Source organism: Gymnoscopelus braueri (genome assembly GCF_963280865.1).
Source record: "Gymnoscopelus braueri genome assembly, chromosome: 10".
Taxonomy (NCBI): Eukaryota; Metazoa; Chordata; class Actinopteri; order Myctophiformes; family Myctophidae; genus Gymnoscopelus; species Gymnoscopelus braueri.
In genome coordinates, this window is record NC_137611.1 from 10,935,540 (window position 1) to 10,955,711 (window position 20,172).

The 20,172-nt window shown below is 40.5% G+C and overlaps 6 protein-coding genes and 1 long non-coding RNA gene across 8 annotated transcripts; 5 read left to right on the top strand and 2 right to left on the bottom strand.

Annotated features, from left to right (window-relative positions):
• Positions 1–2,460: 2,460 nt before the first annotated feature.
• Positions 2,461–17,742, top strand: LOC308093356 (uncharacterized protein; the record flags this gene model as incomplete). The annotated part of the gene is made up of 4 exons (XM_080439691.1): positions 2,461–3,068; positions 3,948–4,083; positions 13,214–13,405; positions 17,128–17,742. The coding sequence occupies 4 exons, from the start codon at positions 2,461–2,463 to the stop codon at positions 17,740–17,742; spliced, it is 1,551 nt and encodes a 516-aa protein (XP_080295817.1).
• On the bottom strand, positions 3,874–4,257 carry LOC308092986 (histone H2A-like; the record flags this gene model as incomplete). Its single annotated transcript, XM_080439171.1, has 1 exon — positions 3,874–4,257. The coding sequence occupies one exon, from the start codon at positions 4,255–4,257 to the stop codon at positions 3,874–3,876; it is 384 nt and encodes a 127-aa protein (XP_080295297.1).
• On the top strand, positions 6,996–8,771 carry LOC308093008. Of its 2 annotated transcripts, XR_013933829.1 has the most exons (5): positions 6,996–7,045; positions 7,379–7,426; positions 7,623–7,668; positions 8,008–8,098; positions 8,235–8,771. It is a non-coding gene; the product is annotated as an uncharacterized lncRNA (long non-coding RNA). The 2 variants fall into 2 exon arrangements; XR_013933830.1 differs by lacking the exon at positions 6,996–7,045 and having other exon boundaries at positions 7,183–7,426.
• Positions 11,650–12,024, top strand: LOC308092995 (histone H2B-like; the record flags this gene model as incomplete). Its single annotated transcript, XM_080439180.1, has 1 exon — positions 11,650–12,024. The coding sequence occupies one exon, from the start codon at positions 11,650–11,652 to the stop codon at positions 12,022–12,024; it is 375 nt and encodes a 124-aa protein (XP_080295306.1).
• On the bottom strand, positions 13,118–13,501 carry LOC308092987 (histone H2A-like; the record flags this gene model as incomplete). The annotated part of the gene is made up of 1 exon (XM_080439172.1): positions 13,118–13,501. One exon carries the CDS (start codon positions 13,499–13,501, stop codon positions 13,118–13,120), a length of 384 nt encoding a protein of 127 aa, XP_080295298.1.
• On the top strand, positions 13,953–14,431 carry LOC308092976 (histone H3.2; the record flags this gene model as incomplete). Its single annotated transcript, XM_080439161.1, has 1 exon — positions 13,953–14,431. The coding sequence occupies one exon, from the start codon at positions 13,953–13,955 to the stop codon at positions 14,361–14,363; it is 411 nt and encodes a 136-aa protein (XP_080295287.1). The 3' UTR covers positions 14,364–14,431.
• A 1,255-nt stretch (positions 17,743–18,997) lies between the features above and the next one.
• Positions 18,998–19,309, top strand: LOC308093002 (histone H4; the record flags this gene model as incomplete). Its single annotated transcript, XM_080439187.1, has 1 exon — positions 18,998–19,309. One exon carries the CDS (start codon positions 18,998–19,000, stop codon positions 19,307–19,309), a length of 312 nt encoding a protein of 103 aa, XP_080295313.1.
• Positions 19,310–20,172: the final 863 nt, after the last annotated feature.

The window sequence follows — 20,172 nt, forward strand, 5'->3', positions numbered from 1 at the left end:
ATGTCACACCTAAGATGCATGTTATTAAAAAGTATACCAGTCACATTAATTCAAGATATTTGAAAATTGATTATGTACATGGGGTTAAAGTGATGCTGGTGCTTTTTATCGCATTTGGCTGGGGAACCCCTTCAAGGATAATCATGTGCATCATTGTTACCAATGATGAGCAATATTCAACAAATGTTTTTTATTACAGATTTGCTGTTATAGATGTATTGACGTTGAAAGGTGTGATTTTAAAATGCAAACATTACATTAGACGATAACTGGAAGGGTGGGCGCCAAAACATTCTGGGCACTAGGGAAATCTGGGCACCAAAACAGAGTGGACACCATTCTCCACATTATTAGGAATATTGCCATTGTCTCATTGAATAGACAGATAGATATACTGTAGACCTTTATTGATCCCCATGGAGAAATGTGGATGTCATAACAGCAACAGCAGTAAGCATGATACACAGTATATAGTTTAATGATCAAAGCAGAAACATAATAAAATGACTTTTGCATTTAATTATACGTCCCTCAAAATGTTACAGGGACAATAGAGCATAAGAGCGGGAAGACACCACCCTCTTTGTGGCAGGATCAGCCAATCCTATGCTGGGAGTCACACACTAGTATACATTGGCTTTGTATAAACACTGGTGCGATATAATCAATATTCTAACATTCGTCGCCGTAAGTTTACGAATATCATTAAAATGCCTGAAGTTGCCAAGCCAGCGCCTAAGAAGGGCTCCAAGAAAGCCGTCACTTTAGACTGCCACAAAAAGCGTCGCACCATCTCATCCAGGGAGATTCAGACCGCCGTCCCCCTGCTGCTCCCCGGTGAGCTGGCCAAGCACGCCGTGTCTGAGGGCACCAAGGCTGTGACCCAAGTACACCAGCTCCCAAGTAATACTGCATAGTCTGCTCTAAACACACCTTTTCAAAAAATAGTTTTTCTACATACTGCAATATGAACTATTATGTAGTGGTATTATAGTAGGTGCGTTATAAGATGAAATGACCATGCATGAAAAATGTACTACTGAGAATATACTTATTTGTGCTGTAGGTTCTTAGGCTAACACACTTGTCAGAGTGCTGTAGAAAGTGCTTGATTAATTTAGTTATGTATTTTTTTTACCAGTATCGCTCCCCCCTGACTCAATTTATCTTGATGCCGGCGTAATACACAAATGATGTTGGTGTCAATTTACTCAGCATTCTATTGGATAGGCATACAGACAAACATAATACAGAGTTGATGGGATGATGACATTTATTTTTACTTACATCAATTTCCATTCAAAACAATCTAGCTGTCAAACGTTTAGTATCTAGTAAGTATACATGTTTAGAGCTAGTAGCTACTAGCAGACAGACTCCTTTCACAGCAGTCATTTTGCCAGTAATTTTTTAACTTCATGCTGACACACAATTGTATTTATTATGGGGTGTTTATTTCCCTCTGCTGTGCTCCATGTCATTATGCTTTGTAATGGCACCATTAGAAAAGTGGAGCTTATTTGTTTTGTCCTATGTTTGGTGTCTTATCTGCTCATAGGTTCCTTACTATGGTCGGAGTGTTTATCATGTGTTATTTTAAATAATTGTTATTATTATTATATGTATTTGTGTAAATCATTTACGTACAAAAAACTTAAGGTGTGCTGTTACTGTATAGTATGAAATATTCTGTACCAGCACTATGAAAAGCCAATCACCTTAATAAAAGACAAATATTTTTTAAAAATTGAAAAGTGGTGTTTGCTCTGAACTGGCCATCCTTGAATAAATATACATGATAAATATTTGTGTGAAATGAACTGAAACGTGTCAGGTTTCTTATAATCTATTCACAAAACAAGAGCTTAGCAGAGCCAGATAAATGACCTGTCCACTCATAAGTAGGCCTATCCATGCCACAGGGCAGGCCAACAGCAGCACTGTGTTTGCCGACACTGGGAAGTTTGACATTTAAAACAAAACACTTTGCCACAGACGACCTGTTTTATTTGTATTCAAAAGCCAGACATCTCGGCTTGCTCTGCAGCAAATAGGGAACTGGGTATCTTATGTTAAAACCATTTAAAAAGACAAATGACAGAAGAAAGCTGGCAAACTACTCTCCTTGTAATGGTGCATAGTGGAGGTTTTAAACGTCTCCAAACAAAACGCAGGAGTAATCAGCACTCCACATGATTTTATTATGAAGTGAAACGTGTCTGCTATCTGCTCCATTTGCTATTTGACTTCAATATATTTCTCCGTCTTTATTTTATTTGGTTTTAGTTGTGGAGAAAACACAAGTGTCCCAGTATTCTGCAGCACAGAGCACTGACCTAGTGGGTTGAGTCTACATGGTTCTCAAATGTCCTTTAAGTTCCACCCCCTCCTCCTCTATCACTACCAGTCTACTCTACTCAGACTTTAGTTCAGTGCATCTGAAATACGGACCAGAAAAGAATGGCAGAAGTCGCCCCAGCTCCAGCTGTAGCCTCCCCGGCCAAAGCTGCCAAGAAGAAGGCCGCCGCCAAACCCAAGAAAGTCGTTCCCAGCGTCCAGGAACTCATTGTCAAGGCTGTGAGTGCTTCCAAGGAGAGGAGCGGCGTGTCTCTGGCCGCACTCAAGAAGGCTCTAACTGCCGGCGGCTACGACGTGGAGAAGAATAACATCCGTGTCAAGACCGCTGTGAAGAAACTGGTAGCAAAGGGCACCCTGCTTCAGACCAAGGGTACCGGTGCTGCTGGATCCTTCAAGCTCAACAAGAAGGCTGAAGAGAAGGCAAAGAAACCCGCTAAGAAGGAAGTCAAACCCAAGAAGGCGGCAGCCAAGAAACCCGCCGCGGCAAAGAAATCCCCCAAGAAGGCAGCAGCCAAGAAGACCGTAGCCGCTAAGAAATCCCCCAAGAAGGCAAAGAAGCCTGCGGCTAAGAAACCAGCAGCCAAGAGCCCCAAGAAGGCCACAAAGAGTCCCAAGAAGGTGAAGAAACCCGTTGCCGCCAAGAAATCACCAGCAAAGAAGGCGGCAAAGCCCAAGGCGGCAAAACCCAAGAAGACAGCCGCTAAAAAGAAGTAAACATTCACACAACACCCCATTTCCCCCACAAAGGCTCTTTTAAGAGCCGCCCACAACTTCATTTAAAGAACGTTCCTTTTGTTCAATATATGCAGTGAGAACTGTCAGTGTATAGATAGTTAGATGTGAAACTTCATAATGGTTCTGGTTATAATCAGATGATGAGCCATGTGATAATTACGGGGGACACGATCCAGATGTATGGTTCGCATACCACAATGCCCATAACCAAGATGTATGAAGTGCATATAAATGAGTTATTCGTGGCGTTAAACAAATGATAGAAGGAATAAATGCTCTTGCAAATCACATCATGGTATATAAAAACACTTTCAAATGCATGGTTAAGACAATTGAATGTATATACCTTTAAAAGTACACAGCGCACCAAAGAACACCCAAAATTGATACGATTGTCAAACTCAAAAGCATCGATGTGATGTTTAATTAGGTCTACACACGCTAACAGTATTGTATTAATGAGTGGGCCTACATAGTATAGCCTAAATATTATACTGTATTACATTTGAATATACATGTCATACACACGTATAGCGAATGATCTGTCCTCATAAGCATGATATGATGCATGGGAGTACGTTGTATACGCTGAAATGTAATTGACTGATATGACAAAGTTGTCAGCTTTTTCATGCATGTTGTACAATGCAATTCAATTATTTACTGCTGTTGTAGCCAAGAAGTGTGGACATAAGGGGTATTACGGAACTCTTTATATAGAACTAGTGGGTGGCTCTTAAAAGAGCCTTTGTGGGTTTTTTTCTATCGAATGAAGGAGATTTATTTCTTGGCGGGTTTCTCGGTCTTCTTGGGGAGCAGGACAGCCTGGATGTTGGGCAGCACACCGCCCTGAGCGATGGTCACTCCACCCAGCAGTCTGTTGAGCTCCTCGTCGTTGCGGACGGCCAGCTGGAGGTGACGGGGGATGATGCGAGACTTCTTGTTGTCACGGGCAGCGTTTCCAGCCAACTCCAGGATCTCAGCGGTCAGGTACTCTAGGACAGCCGCCAGATAGACTGGGGCGCCGGCACCGACACGCTGAGCATAGTTTCCTTTACGCAGCAGCCTGTGAACACGACCCACGGGGAACTGGAGCCCGGCACGAGATGAGCGGGTCTTGGCCTTTGCCCTGGACTTTCCTCCGGTCTTCCCTCGTCCTGACATTTTTTGGATATATTTCTTGAGTTAGACTACGGAGAAATGTGCTAACGTCTAGAAACACGAAACCCTTTATATATTCAACTCACTGAACTCAGTACTGGCTGTGTGCGCCCCACCAATCATAGACAGCGCAGGGTGAGTGTGGATGAGCTCCCCTCCAATCACTACTAGTGGCGTGAACGGTTCCTCCCAGAGAAGGAGGTTCATGACCAGAGACCAATCAGAGAAAGACGGCGTCTTAGAGCCGCTGAGATTTAAAAAAAATAGTATGTGATTTACTCATAGGGATATACTACATTTAAAGGGATATTTCACTTTTCACAAATCGTCTTTATTTTATCTTATTATTATTATATTAGTTTACTCTACTCCAGAACCGGGTAGTGTTTGCGCACTTTAGAAGGGCCTAACTGTTATCTTGTATACCTGTATTTTTATGGTTGTAAGGAACTATCCCAGTGAGCCATAGTCGTTTTTTAGACGTTCGGTTTTTTTGTAGACCTAAATTAGATGGTCTAGATTCGGTCTATATCTAGACCAAATCTAGCCGATTGAATTTAAACAATTATTCCATAAATATTGATTAAAAAAAACAACTGTAAGTTGTATAACTGATCTCCAAATATTGGACAAAAATAAATTGAATAGCCATTGATCAATATACAGTATAGTTTAGATTTAGCCTTGATCTAGACGTTTATATCAAAACTATATATCAACGTTCAAATGTAGACCATTTCTAAACTTTTATTTTTTATTCATGTTGTTTGAAAATCTTTATTTTAGGGTGCTAACATTAGGTTCAGAAATTATTATATCTCACTATTGTCACTATTGATCAATGTACAGTATAGTTTAGATTTAGCCTTGATCTAGACGTTTAAATCAAAACTATATATCAACGTTTAGATTTAGACCATATTTAAATCATTAAATTAATTTTATTTTTTAGTCATGTTTTTTAAAACGTACATATTAGGATGCTAATATGTTTAGAAATACTATTACAGTGAAATAATGCAGTTTGCATAATGGTGATAATATGCAAATATATTTTTTAAATATGTATAAATATAACAAATAAAGGCAGTTTGCACTAATGGTGATAGGCTAATATAAAATACAGAAGAACGAGTGAAAGCCAAGCAGTAAACTGCTAACCTCGCATCACTAGACTTTCTACAGTAAACCGCAGATTGGGTTTGGAGGTCGTTTTGCTTGTTTCTTTCACGAGACTTGGCAACATTGGTTTTGCTTAGCGGTCTCACAAGACGTGGCAACCCCTGGAGAGGTTTCATAACAACACGGAAGTCAACAACGCGTTCTTAAGGCAAGCGGAAAACTGAACAGAAGAGACTATAAAGAACAGAATTGCAAAAAACATTAATTCTGAACTCAGTACACTGCATAGGTGAGTGCTAAAGGATACATTATTTGAAGGAGATGTTTATTTGTGTTGACATAGTTAGTTGGTCATGTACTAGTTAGCATTAGCCAACTAGCTACCAGCTAGCTTCTGCCCAAACACAATTCAATGTTTTTTTACTGGTGGACCGTAACGAAGTACAATCACTTGAGTTTAAATACAAATTTTAATACTTTAACAATAAAATAATCGTTTATATGTGTAATGTTTAATCTGGAGTTAAGACTTTACAGAACCTTGTGGAATGTTTGATTAATGTATTATTTTTTCTTTATTTTTTTTGAACGACCTGTACCAGTAAAACCGACAAAGAACAACAATAAGAATGGTGCTATCAGATGAAACACCACAGGTAAAAAAAAAATCGTGAGTTTTACATGTAACTGGCCTTAAAAACAATGTATCTAGCTATTTCTCACCACTAGTAAGACAACATTATTAACCTTTCCTTGAGTTGGGCCATGTGTTGAATATATTGTTTAAATCAATCAGTAGCCTATTTACATTTATTTACAGCTCTCAATCTAGGTGATGTCTAAAAGTGGCAAACTGCTGACTTTTGTCACATTTTATCTATCTATCTGGCTATTCCACGACAATGACTGCAACTCCTTGCAACTATTTGTGGAGCAGTTACTCTGCTCTCTTCCTTATGATAGTAAGGTCTAGATAATATGGGTGTTAAAGTGCTGAGAATATAGCATCTCCTATCTGTCATATTATTAATAGATGTTTTGATGTTGGTCTATGTCCAAAGATGTGGAAGGAGGCTAAGGTTATTCCTATAGGTCTAGGTTATACCTAGAACTATAAGTATTTTACCTGTTTTGAGCAAAATCATGGACAAGTTGGTGCATTCACAAATTCAAGCTTGTTTTGTTTCAAACAAGCTTGCAACATATTCTCAACATGCCTATAGAGCTGGTCACTCTACTTATACTGCTTTGATACAGGTGACTGATGACTGGCTTAAAGCTATAGATAACCCCATGCTGGTGGGAGCTGTGCTGTTAGATTTGTTTGTTATTTTGTCCTTTTTATTTTGGGAGTATTGTCATATTCGTTCATTACAATAATATACATCTGGCCTAATTATCCTCCCCAGGTGAATCACTGCCCAGTGCCCATAGCTAAGACAGGTTTGACAGCCCCTCTACACACCTCAACACCAGGTAAATTTAAATGCTATGTTAATTGATTTAAGCCCAATGTTAAATATATATATATTGTAGATGGAAATTACAGCCTGTATCAGTATTAATGTCAAAACAAAACCTTAAGAGTTTTCTAATTCCTTCATTTCGTTTTCTGCTGTAGATCTTGACAAAACTCCGGTCAGCCGTAAAAGAGGAAGAACTGCACAAGGTGACTGCACATGAATGATTAACATTTTAAATACATTTTGACAGTTTTTGTTTGTTTGTTTACCCGCCTGTATTATCGTTGGGACTACTACTACTATGCTTTAGGTCCTCTAGAAAAAATTAGTGTAACAGAACGTTTAGCCGGAAGATTAAAATAAAAATGTATTAAAATATATTATGTATTTCAACAACAGTACATCTACTGTGGGGGCCTTACTCCTGAACAGAACAAACTAGGACTCCACAATGAAAATGTGGATAAAGCACAGCATATATCATACATGACTTGATGGTGTAAGAAGGTGTAATTTCAATGTGTTTTCACACCCAGCAGAACATTGAAGCTACACACCGGTCCAAATCAGATCCAGAAATACACAAGGTAACTTTCAATTGACTGTAGCAGTGAGCAAAATGGGTTTCAATGGGGGTTTTCTCTCCCCCAACATTGAAGCCGTAATCTGGGCCAAGAAAATGTCTGGACTCTACTCCACCTTTCAATTGACTATAACAGTAATCCTCAATGGTGATGTTGCAAGTATGACATGTAGCCTAATTACCTTGTCTTTCACCAACAGGAAATCTTATCAGAACTCCCAGGAGAAAGTCACAGGATTCCAAAAGGTACATTTTGATAAAGTTTGGAAGTCATCTTACTCTGGCAAAAGTTTAATTGGGGAGAGATAATGATGTTGAACTTGAAAACAAGTAATGTTGTTTATTAAGATCTGCACCAGCCAAAGTATAGCCTCACATTCTAAATCACAGGCAGACTGTCACATGGTTTGTTTATTTCAGTTTCCCATGTCGGAGAAAAGTAAGAATGGAAGTATTATTTATCACTTTCCACTGTGTTAGTGTATTATTTCTGTTTCATATCAACATAATTGTCTTCATTGCAGGTTGGCAGAGTGTGCCGTTTTTCTTTTTGCAATTTAGCTTCACGTTTTCTTTTTGTTTCAGACTTTTCACCAATGGCCTGATGAGTCCTTTCTACTTGCATGGACAGCAGGAGAGAGCTTTCAAAAGCACTGCCTTCTATCTGTCATCAATGGTAAAAATAACTTTGTCAGTGCTAGTTATTTGTTGATTGCTTATTCACGTTGTACACGTGTGACTGACATATACTAGATAACCTCTGTAATGTCTACTGTCAGTCTGAGAGTTATTTGTCATTGTTTTGACTGCAGAAGCCATTCAGAAGACATTCAGAGAGACAATGGAGAACCCGGTCAGCGCTGCCATCTCTGACCACTTCAAGCAGGCGCCTGGTAGAAGTGGTGGAGAGGGATACAAGAAGAAGAGGGCCACGCCTTGAAGCAAATCCAATGTTATTATTTGGTCAAAACATTTTGTTAAAACTTGTCTTTTCTTGTTGTTTAACGCAAAGACAGGGAACGCATCCGTGTCACTTAAGATTTCTTTGGCTATTCAAAAAATAGCTGATTTACAAGCTCATAGCGCGGAACTCGGTGCCGCGCTAAGAGCTTGTAGATCTTCTATTTTTTGAAGATTAAAAAAAAAAGTGTAAATCTTTGAATAAATATATATATACATTTATAACTCAAGTCTAGGCAAAGCAAAGATTTGACGTAAAAACATACATTCAAAGATTTGCAAAAATGTTCAAGATTGTTAAAACAAAAATATAGCAGATCGACTAGCGCCGAGTGCCGTGCTATGAGCTTGTAGATCTGCTATTTTTGAATAGCTCAAGTATAAGATGTGTTAAAGCAGAGGTCTTCAACAGAGGGTCCGGGATCCCTAGGGGGTCCTCAGAGTTACTACAGGGGGTCCGCCAAATCTTTGTGTGATATATTTTTTACATTAACCACTTGAACCCTAGCATCCTTTTTCTGAGGAGAGCTTTAGCCAAAAATAGCAGATCTACAAGCTCACAACGCCTTGCGCTGCGAGGCGTTGTGAGCTTGTAGATCTGCTATTTTTGGCAAAGAGGTTTGGTGTAGAGGGGGAAAAAAAGATGAATCTACAACACAATGTTATAGATATGGGGGTCCCTGCTTCATCTCTAGTCGGGTCCTTGGCCTGAAAACGTTGAAGACCCCTGTGTTAAAGTGTTTAAAATCTAACATGACAGGTCTTAATGGCTTAAAGCATTAAGAGGCGCAGAAATTAAAGAACGATTGTACAAGCTTTGGTATGTTTTTTTGTTGAAATATGTATTGTGATTGAAATTACAGTTGAAGGATATTTATGTTCAGAGTAGATCAATGTTAACATTAAGAAACATGATTTTATCCAGTGGTACAATAAAGAGTAGCATGACATTAGTGTCACACTGCAACCTATTTAAAAGATCCAGAAAGATAACAACATAATGTTAACAAATTATCAGAACATCATGGGACTACACCACTACCAAGGTAAGCAAAACAGGTAAAATTTGGTCCATCAGGTAGTTTTTGTAGAGAACCTGGATCTGCATTAAAATTGAGGCATTTAAATGCATTAATATAGGTTTCGTGTGAATAATTTGATAGATCTTAAAGGTGTATATTGCCTACAAGTTGTTTAGATGTTATTTAAACAAATGATTTAATTATAAGTATATTAATATCCTTATTAAATAGACGTTTACATGACGTCTAAACAACGTTCATAGTCTATAATAGGGTTTAACCCACTGAGCGTCTATTAGACGTCTAAATAACGTCTAGGCTAAATCCGGTTTATGAGTGGTCTAAAAATGAAAGTTTTTTCGACGTCTAGGCTAAGCCTAGACGTTCTTTCAACGTCATTTGAACGGTTATATATTTATATCTAACCGTCCAAACGACGTTGAAATAACGTCTAGGCTAGGTTTAGACGTTGAAAAAACTTTCAATTCTAGACCACTCATAAACCGGATTTAGCCTAGACGGCTAGGTGACGTTTAGACGTCATTTAAACGTCTAATAGCCCGAAAAATGCTCAGTGGGATGTCTCATATAGCCTATTGGCTGATCCTCTGCACTGTATCTAGTGGCAAGCCATTCTCCCTATCACCCCCACTCTTTCTCTCGCACAAGCACATCATCCAATTCAAATGAGCTTTTATTGGCATAAGAAAACATTCAAAAGTAGGCTACTTACATTTTTATCCTGATTAATTGACCGGTGAAATTCAATAAAGCAATTTTCTAAAACCATTAAAATGGTAATTGACCTTAATGACAGTGTCACTTTCTTCACCATTTTTGATTGATTGAATACTTTATTAGCAGTTTGCAAAGAAAAAGCACAGGCAAGTACAGTTCAATACAAGGTCTGCAAATATACAATACTATGCAAAAACATCATAGAAAACGAGTAGTAATAACTGTAAGTGCTCTTTTAGAGAGTAGAATTTGACTACTACATTATCAAGTGTTGTAATCTGTATTTGTCATAGGAATATGACAATATACAGGAACACTGTGGAATAAGGAAACAAGGAATACAATTTAAGCCTCTATTGCAGTGTAATAACTTAGACGTGTAAGAAAACACCTTCATTCACTTAAAGTAGATGCAATATTCTATATTTCTCATTTTGACATTTTCTGGCATATTCTGTGCAAAAATGGTGCACACGTCTTTTCCAATAGCTACAAACCAACGTGACTACAAAATGTAAGAAACTTCTTGCCAACCCCATTGTATCATTAACCCCCCAATTCTTAATACACAATGTTGCTATGATATATGAATAATACAAACAACACACCATGCTGCCAGTGTACCAGGTTCTCTATTTTGGCTTTCTAAGCATAGAAGAAGATAATTAATTAACTAATTCATATCAATCAGCCTGAAGAGCTAGGTACCAACTTGAGAACATCAACCTGAAAAGGTTCAGATCAATAATTCTATATCACACCCACATACAAGTTGCATGTTACTAAAATGTTTCGATAAAATATACCAACATTTTCACATTAAATAAAGATTTGACAATCTCTCATGAGCTTGTCGATCAGCTGTTTTCAAACACAGTGATGTTGGTGCTATTCAACTAATTTGGCTAGGGGACCCCTTCCCGGACCCCACTTTCAGAGAACCATTGTTCTGTCATCATTTAATATTTGTTTTGCTGTTAGTAATTTCTTGACAATAAAAAGTGTATTAGTGTGTTATACCAAAACATTCTGGGCACTAGGGAAATCTGGGCGCCAAAACAGAGTGCACACCAGCCTCCACATTATTGGGAATGTTTCCATTGTCTCAATGAATAGACAGATAGATATAGGCTATTGTAGACCTTTATTGAAGGTCTACAATAGGCTATTGTAGACCTTTATTGATCCCCATGAGGAAATGTGGGTGTCATAAACAGCAACAGTAGTAAGCATGACATTGTATATAGTTTGAAGATCAAAGCAGAAACATAACAATAACCAAATGACTTTTGCAATACATTATACATCCCTCAAAATGTTACAGGGACAATAGAGTATACGAGCGGGAAAACATTATGCAGAAGCAAAGACACCACCCTCTTTGTGGCAAGACCAGCCAATCCTATGCTGGGAGTCACACACTAGATTTGCATGGCTCTGTATAAATACTGGTGCGATATCTCGACGTAAATTCATTCTTGGTCACTAGTCGTCGAGTATTTTCAAAATGCCAGAAGTTGCTAAGCCAGCGCCCAAGAAGGGCTCCAAGAAAGCCGTCACCAAATCCGCTGCTAAGGGCGGCAAGAAGCGCAGAAAGTCCAGGAAGGAGAGCTATGCCATCTACATTTACAAGGTTATGAAGCAGGTCCACCCTGACACCGGTATCTCCTCCAAGGCCATGGGCATCATGAACTCCTTTGTCAACGACATCTTTGAGCGCATCGCCGGTGAAGCCTCTCGTCTGGGTCACTACAACAAGAAACGCACCATCACATCCAGGGAGATCCAGACCGCCGTCCGCTTGCTGCTCCCCGGTGAGCTGGCCAAGCACGCAGTGTCTGAGGGCACCAAGGCTGTGACCAAGTACACCAGCTCCAAGTAAATTGTCAGTCTGCTATGAAAACAACGGTCCTTTTAAGGACCACCCATATTTTCAAGGAAGAGTGTCCAAATGCCCAAACACAGCGCCTGCCCGCCAAACCGCTTTGTTCAGTTGACGATTGTCATTCATCAGATATTGTTTTGTGACAATCAGACGACATGGTGAATAAATGACCATTGAGTAGCTAGGAACGCATGAAACCTGGCATCTGTGAAGCAGTGCCTCGTGGTTAAGCTATAAAGTGACCACCAACGTGTGATCTACACCGTGCAGAATTAATATCCTAGGAAAAGTAATTTTGGCTATATAAATAAATGGCAGCAAAACGGAATAAGAAGCATTATTCAATCAGATGTAGAGGATTATTTAATACATAATAAATTAATGGTTGCTCTGAATAGGCAGGGTCCTTCGTAATGTTTGTATGAACACATTTAAACGTTTTGGCTGAGAAGAGTCATGGGACCATCAATATATATATTGTGAATTGGATGACTTAGTTATCAAATATCTAGTTATTACTTGAGCATCTAACATTTGTCCTCGCGTCATTATTTTGTCACTCCAATAGAAATGTGTATTATTTGTGTGTCATAGGCCTGCAACAATGCTTTTGAAGTCTGCTGGCAACTATTTAGTATTAGCTATGTTACAGCAGCTCCACTACACTAGCAGAAAATACATAATATTTTATTAAAACCCAAAGTTAACATCATTAAGTGAAATGGCCCACAGAGCGCCATAAAATCTGACACGTCGATTGCGTAGTGTAGACATTATGCAACCTGATTACGAGTTGATGTATATTCTTTGCTGTCCATGTAAAATTCTGTACTTTACTTCGGTTGGAAGACAATCTGAAGTTCACATCGTGCTTTGATACCGTCGACACTTGATTAAATACAATTAGGTTGAAGGGGGGGGCAGTAAACATGCATCTCGTCTTGTCAATATTAAAGAGACATAGTTCCCCTTACAAATTGTATAAATGTATAAATTCTGATGCAATCAAGGGATTTGACTCATTATGTTGAAACAGTGGGTGGCTCTTAAAAGAGCCTTTGTGGGGTTTATTAAGTCGAATGAAGTAGATTTATTTCTTGGCGGCTTTCTCGGTCTTCTTGGGGAGCAGGACAGCCTGGATGTTGGGCAGCACACCGCCCTGAGCGATGGTCACTCCACCCAGCAGTCTGTTGAGCTCCTCGTCATTGCGGACGGCCAGCTGGAGATGACGGGGGATGATGCGAGACTTCTTGTTGTCACGGGCGGCGTTTCCAGCCAACTCCAGGATCTCAGCGGTCAGGTACTCGAGGACAGCCGCCAGATAGACCGGGGCGCCGGCACCGACACGCTGGGCGTAGTTGCCTTTGCGCAGCAGCCTGTGAACACGACCGACGGGGAACTGGAGCCCAGCACGAGATGAGCGGGTCTTGGCCTTCGCCCTGGATTTTCCTCCGGTTTTGCCTCGTCCTGACATTTTTCAACTTTATTTCTTGAGTTAGACTACGAAGAAATGTGCTGGAGTCGAGGAACACGAAACAATTTATATCTTCAACTCAGTGCTGTCTGTGGGCGCCCCACCAATCATGAATATGAGTGAGAGCGCGGGGTGAGTGTGTATGAACGCCCCTCCAATCACTACTAGTGGCGTGAACGTTTCCTCCCAGAGAAGGAGGTTCCTGACCATGGCATGAATGAGAGCGCGGGCTGACTGTGTATGAGGGCCCCACCAATCAGTACTAGACTCGTGCCTTGATCGGTTCCTCCCAGTCTAAACTGTGGTTCCTCCCCAAACAAGGAGGTTCCTGACCAGAGACCAATCAGAGAAAGACGGCGTCTCAGAGCCGGTGAGATAAAGAGCAAGAGTTTGCGCTCGAGACATCACAATTTCTGACTCTACAGAATCAGACAGAGAGAGAGAGAGAGAGATGGCAAGAACCAAGCAGACCGCACGTAAGTCCACCGGCGGCAAAGCCCCAAGGAAGCAGCTCGCCACCAAGGCTGCTCGCAAGAGCGCACCGGCAACTGGTGGAGTGAAGAAGCCTCACCGTTACCGTCCCGGTACAGTGGCTCTGAGAGAGATCCGTCGTTACCAGAAATCTACCGAGCTGCTGATCCGCAAGCTGCCCTTCCAGCGCCTGGTGAGGGAGATCGCCCAGGACTTCAAGACCGATCTGCGCTTCCAGAGCTCCGCCGTCATGGCTCTCCAGGAGTCAGCCGAGGCTTATCTGGTCGGTCTGTTTGAGGACACCAACCTGTGCGCCATCCACGCAAAGAGGGTGACCATCATGCCCAAAGACATCCAGCTGGCCCGCCGTATCCGTGGAGAACGTGCTTAAACTTATCTGATATTGTCACTACCCCAAAACGGCTCTTTTAAGAGCCACCCACTTTTTTCTGTAAAAGATTTCCACTTATTTAAACCGTTAGCCAAACCGGTATGACTAATTATAGCAGGGTAAATCAACTTTAGTGTATAAGTTCATCCTATTTTAGGGGCCATTAGTGTTTTTCCCTTTAAAATTACTTATAAGGGAAATTGTAATGCAATTCCCATAATGGTCTGCTCTACTGGGCTATTTGATTAATGATGGGGTTCTCTCCTCACCATCTCTAGTCCTTGATAAACACAAAATAAAACAAATGATTGTTAAAGGAGTATAGAGCCCTCCAAATAACATTATTTCCCCTGGTTCTGGTGACCTCTATCCTAATGCGTGAGAGGGCCACGTTTTTGTTTTTCAATTAAAAAATAAATAAATACAAATATATATAGATAGATAGATAGATATAAAATAAAAAAATATATAGATAGACAGATAGTGAATCAAATCAGTCACCAGGACCATGGATGTGTGGGTTTTCAATGAGTATATAACATGCTCAATTGAGTTATAATGGGGTTATGACAACTGTATACTGCATTAAAGGGACACAGACACACGGGTACAACCGGAGTCGGGTAATCTGCTAACGGTCATTGCATGAACAGGTGGGGCTGGGGCATGACGCATTCCCCAACTGCCATGGACATTTTGTCTGCAACAGTAGAAAACACTGCATTCACAGTTTTCATTTTTAGTGAATAAATAACAGTGTGAATTTCACACTGTTATTTATTCACTAAAAATGAAAATAATCCTTGAGGATTTCGATCCCGTCACACATGCATTATCCCGTTACATTTGATTGATTGAATACTTTATTTAGAAAGACATGGTAAAAGTACATGGAAGTACAATTCACAATACAAGGTCCTCTAAACTGGATCGCTCATAAAAAGCACTTGGCTTATTTAAAATGAGTTCCCTGTGCACTCAAATCATGATGACATTTAAGAAGACATACAAATATACACTACTATGCAGAACGTCATACAGTCAGTTTACAGGTTACTGGTATGAAAAACAAGAAATATGTACAATAGACAGTTTTAGGAGGGGGGGGGGGGGGAGGTTAAGACTTGACAGGGGCCAATTTGGAATTGCAGCCTCCTGAAGGTGATTCTTTAGGGCAGTTTTTAAAGTGAGTAGGGTTTTACACTCCTTTACTCCTTTGGGTAGGGCATTCGACATTTTTGTTGAATAGCATGAGAAAGAGTTCATTCCCTTGTTTGTGCCAAATCTGGGTTGAACATGATCAAGCAAATAGTTGTTTGTAGAACCATCTTTCATGTATTGTGTAGACTGCAGATTGATCTGGTAAGGGTGTTAAAATGCAGCAAAATGGAAAGAACACCAGAATGTAAGGAACCATTAACAATATTTGGATATGGAATTGCAAAAGTAAAAATATTAAGACACACACTCTTTGTTGTGAGTAGGCCCTAATCTGTTGTGAAATAAGCCGAATGGCTTTTTCCAAGTCTGCATTTGAAGTTAAATAAAAAAGAGCAGAATTAATAGCAACTGGTCCTAGAAAAGCAATCTAAGCCCAACACCAGAAACGACCCCCCCCCCCCCCTAAACTGTTTACTGGGCATATACGTTTATTGCTATAGTGTTGATGATGTCTTGAATATCGTTGTAATGGAAACCAGGGCTTTTTTGTGTATAATTGTACCACTGTGCTATTTGCAAACTGTTAATAAAGTATTCAATCAATCAAAATCAGACGATGTGTCAATTCAGTAAGTAATACATATTTGCTCCCAGGTAGCTTTACCAAAGAAAATAATTTCACAGTTCACTTGTGATATATTTACTGAACAGTTCTGTCCCATGCTGCTATAAAGGTATAGGCCCAATTGATATGGGGATGGACATATTATTTGCTATGGCAGTGCCACTGTTTTCTTACAGAACGCAATGATGAATTAATCATAACACGGGATGCAGCAGGATATACATTGCATCATGGAGTTTTAAGATGTGAAGGGTACGTGCTGGCTTGTGTACCAGCATGTCTGTCTCCATAAGCAAAGTGCAGACAGCGACAGTTGATTGTATAAGATAAGCTTTATTTTGTTTACTTTAGTTTGATCAGATGTTATATCAGATGTATTACTCACAGTAAGTTATTTGTCCACAAATGAACAAAGCCTTCCACCATTCAATAGCTGGCAATGGGAGTTGCTGCCTTCAACTGGAGTGTGTTTACTAAGGTCAGAAAACCTTCTATTTATAACTAAACGGATTATAAAACAAGAGTATAGTTTATGTTATCCTGTCGTCGGGTATGTCTGCTAAGAGGATTACGAGGATTGGTGTTAATGTAACATAGTTTAACATTGTTTTAGAAGGAAAATGATGGGGGAATTGTGTTTTGCCCGTTGAAGAGTGAGGTGTTGAGCCTATCAATACAAAACGAGAGCGTTCTTCGCGTCTCAGATAATGTTCATGACAAAAGGGCACAAGTGTGCTAGCAGTGTGCCCTTTGTTACATCTCATAATATACACAGTCGTTTATAATATCTTGTTTTTTGTCGAGGAGAAAACACAAGTGGCACATTAAGCCACCTAGAGAAGAGGGGTTGTGTGTGCATTGACTCTACATGGTTCTCATGTTGTGTTTAAGTCCAGCCCCTTCACTGTGCTCACCACCAGTCTAGTCTACCGTACCGAGACTTTACATTAAGGCAAGCTACTACCCGAATCTGATTGAATCATGGCAGAAGTCGCACCAGCTCCAGCTCCGGCTCCGGCCAAGGCCGCCAAGAAGAAGGCAGCTCCCCGACCCAAGAAGGCCGGCCCCAGCGTCGCTGAGCTTGTAGTCAAGGCCGTGTCCGCCTCCAAAGAACGGAGCGGCGTGTCCCTGGCTGCGGTGAAGAAAGCTCTGACTGCCGGCGGCTACGATGTGGAGAAGAACAAGGCCCGCGTCAAGATCGCCGTCAAGAGCCTGGTAACAAAAGGCACTCTGGTTCAAACCAAAGGTACCGGCGCATCTGGCTCTTTCAAGATGAACAAGAAAGCTGTAGCAGTTAAGGCGAAGAAGCCCGTTGTCAAGAAAGCTGTCAAAGCAAAGAAGCCCGCGGCTGCCAAGAAACCCGTCGTGGCTAAAAAGCCAAAGAAGGTGGCAGCAAAGAAGCCTGTGGCCGCCAAGAAATCGCCGAAGAAAGCCAAGAAGCCTGCTGCCAAGAAGGTAGCAGCTAAAAGCCCGAAGAAAGCCACCAAGAGCCCCAAGAAAGTAGCCAAGAAGCCTGCAGCAGCCAAGAAATCCCCAGCCAAGAAGGTTGCCAAACCCAAGGCAGCAAAGAAGGCAGCTCCCAAGAAGAAGTAAACCGTTGTAAACCTATCCCACCTTTACCCACCAAAGGCTCTTTTAAGAGCCAACCACAACTTTTTATACGAGTTTTTATTTCCTCATTTTCACGTATAATGACCATAAACCATTTGTAACATGTTCTGGAGTTAGCTGTGTCTACCCAGCTCACAATTTTTAAGGAAAGGCGTGAAGCTTTGACGTGACCCCCCCCCCCCCCCCAATAATAACCGTTAGCTAACTGCATTAACCCTTAAATCTTTGGGTTTGCTATTGATGATTGACATGTACGTTCTTGGATCAAATCCAAAATTTAGTCATTTCAGCCCCAGATGATGCATTTGAAATATTCTCGAGCCCAGTGAAAATGAACATCTAGAATAGATTATCCATGTTTGTCCCATTGAAATAAATGTTCTATTTTATAAGGGAGACACGAATAGCAGCACCACAAAGTTTAAACAGTAACATATGATGTTATATAAACATATAATGATCAGATATAACTTTTGCACACAGTCAACATGGATTCCATGTTCACCATTGTTTTAAAATAACAGTGTAAATAGATAGATAGATATACCGATAGTAGCATTCTACTGGACTATGGAACTTGTTTAATCTGTTACACATCAAGTGTGCACACATGCATAGAAATCCCCCTAAATTGTACTATTGATATACGGTTTTTGTCTGAGAAGTCTGTCTTTACTACATCATATCAGCTACTCATGAGCAATATGTGTAAATGCTATGACTGTATAGTATTACTGTATATTATGTATCTTTTTCACTTGAAGTCTGGAGATGTGTTTTTTGTGACTGTGATAATGTGAATGTTGTGAGTGTTTGTATTTATAATAAAGGTATTCTTAAAAAGACATGGTATACATACTGCCGGATAAGTGGGAATAGTTTTTTTTTAAAACAATATATGTATTGGGATTTTCAATTATATAAACATAACATCAGTATGGCTCTTGTGTTAAAATGCCTATAAGTAATCAAATACAAATAGAGCAAATAGGCATTACATAGATATACATACTAGTTAATTGCTTCCACTAAGGCTCAGCTTTATAACCATGTCCAAAATAACCGTTGGAGAGGTCATTGTCATGCAGAACACAGAATAAAGGAGCAGCTTTTTAGGCAACGCCCAGTGCAGAGCAGGCTGCCTGTCTTCCTATACGTCCTCAGAACACAGATAAATACACAAGGCTTGGCAGTTTGAAGTCATTCACTAACTTTTGTATCGTCAACTAAGCCGAAAATGTCAGGAAGAGGGAAAGGAGGAAAAGGTCTGGGAAAAGGAGGCGCCAAGCGTCATCGTAAAGTGCTTCGTGATAACATCCAGGGCATCACCAAGCCCGCTATCCGCCGTCTGGCTCGCCGTGGCGGTGTCAAGCGTATCTCCGGTCTGATCTACGAGGAGACCCGCGGTGTCCTCAAGGTTTTCCTGGAGAACGTGATCCGTGATGCAGTTACCTACACCGAGCATGCCAAGAGAAAGACCGTGACCGCCATGGATGTTGTCTATGCTCTGAAGAGACAGGGACGCACCCTGTACGGCTTCGGAGGTTAAATTCACTTATTCGACTCAACAACCCAAAGGCTCTTTTAAGAGCCGCCCACATTTTCTTTATAGAGTCCATTCCATAATTGATACGTGAGCCACTTTAGGTAGTACTTGTTTTAGCAAACACTTGGTCGTTTGCCTCATAAAGTTTAGATGCCAATGGTTCATGGCCAGTGATAAGGTCTTAATACAATATCTCAACATGTACACCCTGACCCTCGTAGTGCAAACTCGAGCTTGGAATGGTCCTATTTGGAAAAATATTGTGGGGTCCACTCATACTTCCTACATCCCATTATTCCCACCGTTAGGGTTAGTTATAATGGGGTCAGTCGGAATCTAAAGGTTTAAAAACGGACAAGATAACCTGTCTGTTTCCATGTATATGTATGCAATGATATTCACACAGTCGCCAGTGGGGGCGCGGGGTTGGATCAGGGAAAGGTAGAATAATGTGGCCATGATGCAACGTGCCACTTGTGTTTTATAACAGATTATTTTAACTATCAAGACAGTGCAAGTTGAGGGTGTACAACTCACTTGAACTTATTCGAAAATATTCCTGCAGGCTGCACAATACATTCCAGGCGGATAAGTAATATAACACAAATGTAATTGTTATAAGACGCTTCATATAGTCAAGATTAAAATGGAGAAACCAATGTCCATTGGTCCAGCATTTTCTATATCGTCTAGTAGTCTAGAGAGTGACTTCATTTGACCGTGCTACTACTATGCTTATAAACATGGACTATAACAGTTGGATTCACATCCACTACTTGAGAGCATCATGACATATTCCCTGATTCAGTTCGGAATAAATTGAGTTCCCATACCGGGAGTCGAACCCGGGCCGCCTGGGTGAAAAC